The 12,358-nt window shown below is 37.8% G+C and overlaps 1 protein-coding gene across 5 annotated transcripts in view; it reads left to right on the top strand.

Moving 5' to 3' along the window:
- Positions 1-12,352, top strand: part of Kiaa2026 (KIAA2026 ortholog) — a 92,041-nt gene extending 79,689 nt beyond the window's left edge. For 4 of the 5 annotated variants that reach the window (XM_008851195.3, XM_008851194.3, XM_008851193.3 and 1 more), the window contains 3 exons: positions 3,716-3,831; positions 7,279-7,466; positions 8,349-12,352. In XM_008851195.3, coding sequence (XP_008849417.1) covers positions 3,716-3,831; positions 7,279-7,466; positions 8,349-11,965 — 3,921 coding nt within the window. In that variant the 3' untranslated portion in view covers positions 11,966-12,352. The remainder of the gene's footprint in view (positions 1-3,715; positions 3,832-7,278; positions 7,467-8,348) is intronic. The other variant, XM_008851196.3, reaches the window with a different exon arrangement.
- Positions 12,353-12,358: the final 6 nt, after the last annotated feature.

Here is a 12,358-nt window from a genome sequence, read left to right as displayed (position 1 = left end):
TGTAGCTGTCCTTCCACTGAAGTTGTCTTTTTTCTTTTTTCAATATATTTGTTTGAATTTTTGTGCATTTCAAACATCTTAATCATATTTAGACTCCCCTATCTGCACCCCCCATACCTCCACCAGATTTCATGCATTCTGTCATATATGTTAAGCCTATTGAGTCAAGTTTGTGTCCCCAGATGTCTCTCGGTGTGAGTTCATGCACTGGATCTTGTTCAGACTATTTAGCATCACTCCCTTAAAGACCAACTCTTCTTCACCCGACGTTGATAAGCTGCCAATAGTTCCTTGGCTAAGATTGGGGTTAGGGTTAGGGTTAGGGTTAGGGTTAGCCCCATCTTCTGCAATGGTCCCTGAGCCTTGGTGGGTGAGGTTTAATATAGGAGTCCTGTCCAAGGACACACAGTCTGCAGTCTCTTTTTGTCTACACTTTGGCCAGTTGTAACCTTCTGTGTTAATGGCCCTCTGTTGCATGAGGAAGTTTTGCTGGCGAGAGCTGAGAGATACATTGGTATTCTTTCTACCCCCTGTTCCACCATATTCTGGGAGCCTTAGGTGTACAGGTTACATTATAGATGTGTTCCTTAGGTCTAGGCATCTCACAGACACTTATTCTCTGTGTGTGACCAGTTGCGGAACTCTGTAACAGTCTCCATCTGTTGCAAAAAGAAGTTTCTTTGATGAATGGTGACAGATACACTTATCTGTAAACCTAAGAACCCATATTTAGCATACAGTAAGAAATTCCATTTGTCTAGAGATGTGGCAGATGTAGGGTTTCCTCTAGGATCTCTCCAGCCATGTGTATTTGACTATGTTTACAGTACCACACATGAGTCCCCTCCCATTGAGGGGGCCTTAAGTCCAATTAGATAACTGTTGATGACTCCCTACACTGCTGCACCAATATAGTTTCCTGTGCCAGTGGTTGTGGTTTATTGGACTTTATCATAGTTCTAGAGGCCAGTATGAAAGCTGCTATGGTCCAACCTCAGCTTTAAAATTTTTAACTTTTAAGCTGTAACTCATCATGACTTACTTGGGTGCTACATGTACTTTTAGAACACATTTGAAAAGTGACAGGGCTATTTAGTTTAATATGTCATATGAAATAAAAATTACTTTTCTTGAAAATTTTTCCTTAATACCATGATCTGATAGTATACTAAGAAAACATGAATTAGCATAGGATTCATATTCATTGTGTACAGCACATCATCTTACATCTTCCTACTCTTCTCAAAAACAATTCCCCTTCTAAGATGCAAAAACCTCAGTGGAAAAAATATAGCTGTTTGTGTTTATATAAATACACATTCTATCTCTTTAAAATACTAAAAATTTGGTAGAGCTCTTTATTAGTCACTTCAGGTTATGAAACTATAAAATTGTCATTTGAAATATTGAACATTCATATGTGTATGTAAATAAATGAAATTGGGAAACTTATGCACACTTTTATAATATACTTTTGCTCTAGATAGTCTTACTGTTCAACGTATGGTCAGATTGACTCACTGTTGCTTATAAGATGAAGTCTGATTTTATGCATGTTAAATATAATCTGTAACATATAATTATCTTTCATTAGAAATAATACATATGGATTATATAGTATATGAATTAGATCTCAAAGCAAAAAAAAAAAATACAGTATGATAGTGTCATATGATGATAGTCAACCCTAGAAGCAGGGGTTGATCTAACTGCTATAAATTTTTTCATTCTGTAATGTTCAAATGATTTTCTATATGTTGATGAGGTGTATCTTTACTTGAAGTCTTTATAACCTACATCAGATTGAATTTATTTGATGCAATTTTTAAGAGGCAATAATATAACTCGAAGAGCTTGAGTATCAGAATCAGGCAAGTATAGTTTCCCATCGTAGAACCTCAAGTAAGTCACTTGTTTGTTTTTTTTTTCATCACTTTAGAAGTGAATGTAACAATGCACACACCTTAAAGAGGTTTTATAAATGCTAGAGGATGGATGGATAGGATGGATAGATGGAATGAAGGAAGGAAGGAAGGAAGGAAGGAAGGAAGGAAGGAAGATTAGATAGATAGATAGATAGATAGATAGATAGATAGATAGATAGATAGATAGATAGATATAAAATACCTATATAGCAAATGGAAGGAATATGGGTAATAATTAACTCTTAGTGTAGTGGTTTTTTTTTATGTATATGAGTGTTTTGCATGTATGTATATAACGGACCAGTGCATACCATTTCCACAGAGGTCAGAAGAGGACACTGGATACCCTGGAACTAGAATGACAGATGGATGTTAGCCACCATGTGGATGCTGGAAATTGATCCCAGGTCCTCTAGAAGAGCAGCCAGTGCTCTTAACCACTGAGCAATCTCTCCAGTTTTGTAATGTTACAGTTTTTTAAAAAACTAGGCCCAGTTGACTAGAGCCTAGTGAGGTTACTCAGTGGGTAAGGGGACTTATTATGTAAGCAGGAGGTCTTGAGTTTGAATCTTAGCATCTATGTAAAATTTGGGACAGGCCATATATGCCTGTAGCACCAGTATTGGGGGCAGCAGAGACAGGTGGATCCTGAAAGTATGCTAGCCATCCAGCCTATCTGAAGCTTCATACTTATTAAGAGACCCTGTCTCTTAAAACTAATATTGAGAACAGTAAAAGAAAACACCTGATGTCCTCTTCAGGTTTTCACATTCTTGTGCACACATGTATACATTGCATGTACACGCACACATGTACCAAAAATAAATAGGGATTGGAGAGATGGCTTTAGGGGTTAAAAACACTTGCTGCTCTTGCAGAGAACCCAGGTTCACTTCCCAGCACCCACATGACATCTCACAACTGTATAAAACTCCAGTTCCAGGGGATCCAATGCCCTCTTCTGGCCTCTATGGGCATTAGTATGCATTCAGTGCACATACATACATATAGGCAAAAACACTCATAAAGATAAATCTTTTTTTTTTTTTTTTTGGTCTTTTTGAGACAGGGTCTCCTTATAGCCCCAGCTGTCCTGGAACTCACTATGTAGACCAGGCTGGCCTTGAACTCAAAGAGATCCGCCTGCCTCTGCCTCCCAAGTGCTGGGATTAAAGGCATGCACCACCATGCCCGGCTTTTTTTTTTTTAACTTTTAGTCTATACTGAGAACTACTGATGTAATTATAACAATTCCTAAGAGTTTATTGAGAAGTCTCCCCTTTTACCTCACTCTTAGAAATGTTAGAAAGTATCTGGCCATGGTGGCCCATGAATTAAAGAATCCCAGCACTTAGGAGACAGAGGCAGGCACATCTAGCCAGTCTACATACTGAGTTCCAGGCCAGCTGTAGCTAGAGGGAGACAGGGAGACTCTGTCTCAAAATATTAAAAAAAAAAAAGTTGCAAAAACTCTTACCAAATGAGCCATAAGTAATTTTTTGATGGATTTATGTACATATCTTTGCGTTGTTTCTAAATTTGTTTCCTAGTTAGATGAAATGTATTTCATATTTCTCCTGTAGAACTGAAGATCATTAAATATTTTCAAATTTATTACAAGATAATTCTCCCATTATAAACGTCTATGGGAGAAGTATTTTGATGGGTTATTGGCATTCTGCTTTTTAAAATTTTATTTATTTATTTATTTTTTTTGGAGCTAAAGCTTGATTAACACTGACTTTTAGATTAAGTCTTAGGGATTTACTTTTAAAAAATTGTGTTTTTAGGGTAAATGGTACCATCGGAGGCAAGCTGTTAAAGAATTGCACAGTACATTGATACGTCTTTTGAATGAATTGCTGCCATGGGAGCCAAAGTTAATGAAGGCTTTTCAAAGAAACAGGTAACAAGGCTTGTAATGTGTTTATTATTCTAAAGCTCTCAATTTATGATTTGAGGAGAGTGTAATGAAATCATTGAATTTTCCCTTTCATTTGTAATTCGGCAAGTAAAAAAGCATTATCTATGTGACTTACTTTCTGATGGAGAAACAAAACTCAAATGTGATAAATGATTGTGGGAAAGAGCAAGATAAGGGGGATATAAAATGCTTGTTTGGGACAGTGTGAAGACTGCTCCTAAAGAAAATGAAGAACATATCTAAGGGGAAACAGGATGGAGAACATGAATTGTCTTAAGAGGAGGAAGTATACTTAGCATTTAGAGGAAGTGCAAGGAGCCAGTCATAACCAAAGCACAGTGAATGATGGGAAAATGGTAAGAGACAAAGGACAGAGGTGAAAAGGTAGCCCGGTCAAGTAGGACTTAATCTTTGCTTTGAACAAGACTGAGATAAGAAGCCATTGAAAGATTTTAAGCAGAGGGGACATAATCTGTGTTTTGTTTGTCTGTCTGTCTGTTTTCCATTGGCTTGCTTGCTTGCAATGCTGAGAATTGAGCCAAGTGCCTGGCACATGGCTAGGCAAGTACTTTACTACAGAGCTATATATCCCCAACCTTAAGGATTTTTTTTAATTTCATATTTATTGATTTTATGTGTATTTGTGTGATTTGTGAGTGTAAACGTGCATGCTGTGGTGTATCTGGAGTACTAACTCTATAATGATAGAGTTAGTACTTAAACACCAATATGCATATAAAAGCTCATAGAAAAAATATATTGAAGACTATATGTGCAGATTTATACTTCTAAGCAAATAAAGCAAGATTGGCTCAGTGTGTAAAGGCTCTTGCCTCCAAGCCTAATGACCTGAGTTCAATCTTTGAGGATCCATATGATGGAAGGAGAGAACTGACATCTGCAAGTTGTCTTTTGACCTCTACACATGGCATGGGCATGCTCAGACACATATACACACACACATAATAAATAAATAAATTAGTTAATTAATTAAATAAATGTAAACAAATTACAAAGCAAATAAGGTAAAGGTTAAAGGTAAAGCAGAAAACTTAGCTCAAAGCAAAAAGAATAATAAAAGAGCTCCGGAATACTGTGTATTCATTTAGAAATATTTTAATCTCTCTAGTTTCTCAGAAATACAGCTACAGTCTCTGTAAAAGTTAGATTGCATTTAGCTTTGCTGCCTTAGGTTTCATGAACACTGTTTCTAGTAAGAAATAGTTTATTATTCCCAGAATTAAATGATAAATTTCTTTGTGATAATCTATATAATAGTGACAATAATCAATACTACTATCACATAGAACTGTGAGGTGACTCAACAGGTAAAAGTGCTTGTTGCACAAGCCTGATAACCTGGGCTTAGTCCCCTCCCCACATGTGTGCACATGACAAAAGTATACTTTCACTTAACACGTCACACATACGCACGCGCACACACTAAATAAAAGTAAATTATAAAGATACTGTCTCTTGAAATTTCTTGATTAGCTTTTTATTTTTTTATTTTGTGTGTATGTGTATATTACCTGCATGTATGTAAGTGCACCCGTGTTGTGCATTGATTAGCTTTTTAAAACTGGTTTTCTAGCCTGGCATGGTGATACAGGTTTAGGATCCCAGCATTCAGGAGTCTGAGGCAGGAGGATTATGAATTTGAGACTAGCCTAGGCTGCTGCATAATGAGACCCTGTCTCAAAACCAAGAAAGAGCTTCTGTAAAGGACTATCACCGCCTAGAGAGATAATTTAGTTGACTAAGTACTAGCATTTCAGTTAAGTATTTGCCAGGATTTGAATTAATCACCAGCATTTAAGAGGCAGAACCCAGCATCTGAGTTCAGGGCCACCCTGGTCTATGCAGCAAGTTCCAGGCCAGCCAGGATTACATAATGAGACCCTTTTTTTTTTTTTTTTTTTTTTTAAAAAAATTTAAATTTTTTTTTTTCTCCGAATTTTTTTTAAATGCCAAACAACACCTTTTAAAAAACAAAAAGGGGGGGGATCTTTTCACTTTATATCCTGCCGCACATGCACTCTGCATCTGCCTACGAGTGCAACTGCTAAATCTTCAAGTATGAGCTGCTTTACCTTTATGTTAACACTTAACCATATTTCAAAGTGGTCATACCAGTTTTTATTCCAAGACCTCAGGTGAGACACCTTTCTGTTGCTCCGAAGACTGACTCAGTGCTTAGTAGAGGGTTCCCTAATTTTCCATTGATGACAATGCAGTGGTATCTCAGTCTTGCTTAGTTCGCATCTGCATTTCCAAAACTATTATTTTTTTTTGGGTGGGGAAGAAAAAAATTTTTTTTTTTTTTTTGGGTGTTTTGGGGTTTTTTACCCTTTTTTTTTTTTTTTTTTTTAAAGCAATCTGAAATTCACTTTTCACTGCAGATTTTTTTAAATGCCTAACAGCAGCCTTTAGAAAAACAAATAGGTGGTGTGTTCAGAACTTTGTTAAGCCTAACATGCTTGCTCACACCTTTAGTCCCAGCACTCAGGAGGCAGAGGCAGGCAGATCTCTGCGACTTTGAGGTCAGCCTGGTCTGAATAGTGAGTTACAGGCCAGTCAAGGATACATAGTGAGACCCTATCTCAAAAAGCAAAAACAGCAACAACAATGGGATGGAGAGATGGCTCATCAGTGAAGAGCACTGACTGCTCTTGCAGAGGACCTGGGTTCAGTTCCCAACCCCCACATGGAGACTAACAACGGTCCTAACACCAGTTCCAGGGGATCTGCCTCCCTCTTCTGATCTCCGAAGGCATTGCACAACATGTGTGCACTTACATACATGCAGGCAATAAACTCATACACATAAAATAAAAATAAAAAACATTTTAAGAACAAAAGCAACAAAGAATTTGTTAAGACATTTCAGCTGTATGGGGCTGGAGAGATGGCTCAGCAGTTAAGAACACTGGTTGTTCTTGCAGAAGACCTGGGTTTGAATCCCAGCACCCACATGGCATCTAACAACTGTCTGTAACTCCAGTTCCAGGGAATCCGACAGCCTCTTCTGTCCTCCACGGGCATTGTATGACATGGGTGCACTTACCTGCACGCAGGCAATACACGCATATACATAAAATAAAAATAAATATTTTTTTTTTAAAGAAATTACTTTCCTACACCCATATATTGTAGGGTACTACCTATGTTTAAAAAAAAAAAAGAAAGAAAGAAAACGAAATTTCAGATATAATCTTTTTTTTTTTAAGGGGGAGGGCTTTTGTTTGTTTTGTTTGTTTCTTATGCTTACGTCGTAGATGTTATCTTCTTGAGCAATTAATAATTGGCAAGACTGAACTAATGGGCATTTTAGATACACTTAAAATCAAGCATAATGACAATTGAAGATATTTCAATATGTAGTTTAAAAATTCAGTGTGTATTGTTTGTCTGGGTTTTTTATTTCAGGAGCCGTCTAAAGAAAGACTATGATGATTTCAGAAGACAACCTGATCATGATCATTTTACTAGAGAACTGTGGACTACTGAAGAATGTGAAGGAAATCCTGAGAAAGAATCTCCTAAAGTAGAAACCAGTAAGTCCGTAGATGAAGCTGAACCTCTAGATGTCCTGGAGAAAGATCATTTTGATTCAGGTAGGCATTAAAGCCTTTAAAAATCACCACAAAGAAATTTTTGTTTGTTATGAAGGCAAAAGATAATTTGGTCAGTGTGTGCCAATAGGAAATCTGATGCTTAAAGTGTTATCCATTTCCCTATAAGCAGTTTCTTGGAAGTCATTTTTAAATTTCTAGGAGTTTCTAGAGCCAGTGCCTAACTCCAAACAATAAGCATATCATTGTCTGTTACAGATTATACATCTTTAATCTGTTACCCCTTTGAAATTATTTAATTATCCTTTTATTATTACTACTCTTGAAGCTCTGTTTTTAAAGTTTGCTCCAAATGGAATTTGACAAATCCCTATATTGTAAAGATTTTTTTGAATGATGAATGACGAGGTGGGTAGCCTGCTGAGACCAAAGTGAATGAATTTGAACGAATTATTGAATTACCATTCTAGTAAGTATAGGTGGCTAGACCAGATTTGTATAATTCGGTTCAGCTCCTCAGATTATATTATTTTGTAAAGTTAACAATGACTTTCTTTAGTTAGAAATGTGTTAACATATTGTTTTCCTTGTCTTTAGTAAATTGTAAAACTTCTTCTGACCAGATGTGATTGTAAAATTTGGTTTCTAAAGATAAACATCAGAAAAGGCTGGATGTTTCTTTTCATTTAGAGTCTCTAAAAATAATCTTCTCAATAATAGGTTGCTCTTAAGCTTAGTTGTGATACCAAACTCAGTGTGCCAAAGGTTTCTTTACTTTTATCTCTGTAAGTGGTACTGGAGCTTTTGAATGACTATACAGTAGACTTCTTAAATTGCCAGCTCAAAGATTGACTTTGGTTTTTATAATTGGTATTATTCAGTACTGTTTTCTATAAACAAAATGCTTGTTTTTATAATTTTCAGATGATATGAAATTGTCAGAAATAGGTTTTCCTATGGCCAGAAGCAAGTTGTTGAAAAAAGAATTGCCTTCTAAAGATGTAGTGAAGACACTGCCTAAAACACTTAAACGACAGTCCAAACAAAGTAGTTATCTGGATGATAGCACAAGAGAGCTTTCCCCAAGGAAGAAAGTAAAGCTAAGCACAAGTGAGACAACAGTTGAGAATTTAGAAGTTGATATGCAGATTGACTGTTTGAATGAATCAAATCATACAGAGCTACCATTTCCAGAGTCATTTGCCTCAGTGGATTCAGTACCAGTGTCTACTCTCCAGAAAGGGACCAAACCTATTCAGGCCTTGCTTGCAAAGAATATTGGGAACAAAGTGACCTTAACAAATCAACTGCCCCCTTCCACAGGTAGAAGTGCTCCTGCTGTGGAAATGCCAGTTATATCTTCTGCAGAAGCAAGCCCCATAAAGCCAGCATTGACCTGCCTCACAAGTACAAAAGGACCTTTACAAATGGTGTACAAAATGCCCTGTGGTCAATGGTTGCCAATAGATCTTCACAGTAGCTCTGTCAAGATTCAGATGCAGCCCATGGTGGATCCTAAAACAGGAGAAAAAATCATGCAGCAAGTTCTTATTTTGCCTAAGAATTTTGTAATTCAGCACAAAGAGGGAAAAGCAGTTGCAAAAGAGATACTGCCACTTCAGCAGAAAGGTACAGAGCAGTGTTCATCTTTCCCACAGACCACAAGTCTAAACTCTTCTTTAGCATCAGCTCCTGTCACCTCAACAAGAACTGTTTCTTCCCCACTGCCTAACACAGTTTTCAACAAGACAATTATACCTTCATCAAATGTGAGTGCTAAATCACAGACTTTGTCACCTGTAACCTCTGTAAGTAATTTATTAACACCACCAGTGACAATGAGCCAGAGTGAGCCTGGGAAAGTCAAGAATGCAGTTTCAGCAGCCACATTACCCCAGCCCATTGCTTTGCCCATTTCCTCAACAAGTCAGCCTCTATTGCCAGCAGCAACACTAAATGAATCTACAAATCCTGGCAATTCCCTTACCTGTTTTCCACAACAAACTCCTGACTCTTCTGAAGCAAAGCAAGAATTGAAAACTGTGTGTATAAGAGATTCACAATCTATTCTTGTCAGGACACGAGGTGGGAATACTGGAGTTGTTAAAGTACAGACCAATCCAGATCAAAATTCACCCAACAGTTTGTCTTCAAGTTCTGTTTTCACTTTTGCACCTCAACTTCAGGCATTTCTGGTGCCAAAATCAACATCATCCTCTGCTTTTTCGCAAGTAGCTGGAGTGCCTACTACATCTAGTCTCCCATCTTTCAGCCAAGCACCCACTTCTGTTTCCATTCCATGTGGCTTTCATCCACCCTTGGGGAAAAATCTCAAATCTGCATTAGGCCAGCCCTCAGGCAATGGTAATTTGGGCCCATTGATAGATAAAACTTCACACATGCCCTCTTCACCTTTGAAGTCCTCCATTTCTTCCAGCACTCTGCTACCATCAACAACAAATAGCCCAGTAAGTATGATTAGCATAGCAACAGGAAATTTTGGACAAACCAATACAAATACATCAACTAAACAGCAGCAAGTAGATACCACAAAAAGTTACCCTGTTACAAGATCAGAAGCAACAACAGCAATAAATGGAGATGTACTCAGTGGGACTCCAGTTCAGAAACTTATGCTAGTATCAACTCCATCTATTCTTCCTTCTGGCAGTGGAACTGCAGTTAATGTGGCACCAGCACCAACATCTGCAGGTGTTTCTACCCAGAAAGTTGTTTTTATTAATGCTCCAGTTCCCAGTGGCAGTTCAGCCCCAACTATTGTTGCAGAATCATTAAAACAAACACTTCCTTCTCCCTTGAATAAAACATATGTTAAACCTCCAGAGCAACCCCAAATAGTACTCATTCCATCTACAGTGGGGGCACCAATCAAAATCAATTCGTCACCAACTGTGTCTCAGATAAAAGATGTAAAAATTGGTCTAAACATTGGTCAAGCAATTATAAATCCTCCAGGCAATATGCCAATTATGCCGTCAATTAATATATTGCAAAATGTAATGCCAAAAGGAGAAGACAAAAGTAGCAAGGGCTGCATCTCACCATTGTCAGTGAGTGCTAATTCAGTTCCAGTAAGCTCAAGTATTGTGAGTCAAAATAATCCTCCTGTTAATGAATCAGTGGTTTCTGCAGCAAGAACTGTAAACATGTTTTCAGTAACAGGAGCAAATGTGTCTTTGAGTTCCCTTTCAGTGACCCCATCCTCTGCTTCAGTTGGGACACGACCTCCCGTTTTAGTCAGTGGAAATGATACCTCTTCAAGAATTATGCCTATTTTGTCAAATAGACTTTGCACGTCAAATCTTGGAAACACTGTAGCTATATCAACTGTGAAAACAGGACACCTTGCATCATCTGTTCTGATTTCAGCTACACAACCAACAGTGTCTCCTAAATGTTTGACATCAGCTTTGCAAATCCCTGTTACTGTTGCCTTGCCTACACCTGTAACTTCGTCTCCAAAAATAATCAGCACAGTTCCACATTCAGCCACAGTACCAGGAGCCACACGTCCTATATCTCTTTCTAAAAGACAATCTCTGACTTCTCTCCAGTTTCAGTCAACAGGGATTTCAACTACAGTGCCAACAAATGCAAACACAAATAAACCTCAAGCTGAATTATCATCCCTTTCACCAAGTCCAGGTAAAATAATTAATATTTCCAGTTTCACTTCTATGCCAAACCAGCAAATGTCCCCTGCAGTAGTAAAAACAACTCCCAGTAACAGCCCTGCTTCAGGTGGCTCTGCCATCCACAGTGCTACCCCACCATCAAATGTAAGTAGTCTGGCAGGGACTCCATCAAATGAACCTTGTATTCAGCAAAAAATAGTTATCAACACCAGTGCACCTTTGGCACCAGGTACTCAAATCATGATTAACGGAGCCCGATTTATTGTTCCACCACAAGGTCTTGGAGCTGGTAGTCATGTTCTTCTTATATCTACTAATCCGAAGTACGGACCTCCTTTAATTCCTAACAGTGGCCAAGGCATTCAGGTTGCACCAGTAGATAATCCTGTCCAGAAGATCATACAAACATCAAATAATTCTTTAAGTGGACAACCTTTAAAGCAGTCTGTTAAAAACTCTACAAAAGTTATAAACTCTCTTGGAGATGCAAATTCTCTCTCTACAGTACATATAACACCACAAATGGTAAACACACCTGCTAAAGTTCACGTTCCACCCCCTGCACCAACAGTGTCATTGACTTCAGTAATCAAGTCTTCTCCAGCTACTCTTTTGGCTAAGACATCTTTGGTTTCTGCCGTTTCCTCCAGTAATCCTCCACTGCCAAGTAGCACATCGGTATTTCATTTGGACTCATCTGTCAAAAAACTATTGGTTAGCCCAGAAGGAGCCATTTTAAATACCATAAATACTCCAGCATCTAAAGTTTCTTCATTGTCTTCATCTCTCCCTCAGATTGTTGTATCTGCCAGTCAGAATCCTGCCTCTGTCTTCCCTGCTTTCCAGTCATCTGGTTTAGAGAAACCTGATACAGCTGCATCTTAAGACTAAACGAGCCAGTTTTTAAATAATGGGGCATTCTTTTAACTCCCTAAAACTTTTAACTGTTTATTATACTGTTGAAAACATACTATTCATACTTGTATGTGTGTGTACATATGTGTGTGTGTGTGTGTGTGTGTGTGTGTGTGTGTGTGTGTTTTAATGTATCTTCATTAGCTTGCACAAGACTTTGTTTTCTTGGGGAGGGAAATTTCACTCACTGGTATGAGGATATTTTCAAGGGTTCTTTCTTCAGAGTACATGGTCAAGATTTACCTATCTATATAACAAACTGAACAAAGTCAAGTTTGACTAAAGTAAGCTAGCCTTTTCACACTTACATTTATATGTTTCTTCTTGAATTTGGACTATTGCAGTGTATTTACAATAGAGTCT

This window comes from Nannospalax galili, unplaced genomic scaffold, assembly GCF_000622305.1.
Source record: "Nannospalax galili isolate Female #2095 unplaced genomic scaffold, S.galili_v1.0 scaffold86, whole genome shotgun sequence".
In the NCBI taxonomy this organism is placed as follows: Eukaryota; Metazoa; Chordata; class Mammalia; order Rodentia; family Spalacidae; genus Nannospalax; species Nannospalax galili.
Note: the sequence above shows the minus strand (reverse complement) of the source record. Positions and strands in the feature narration are given on the sequence as shown.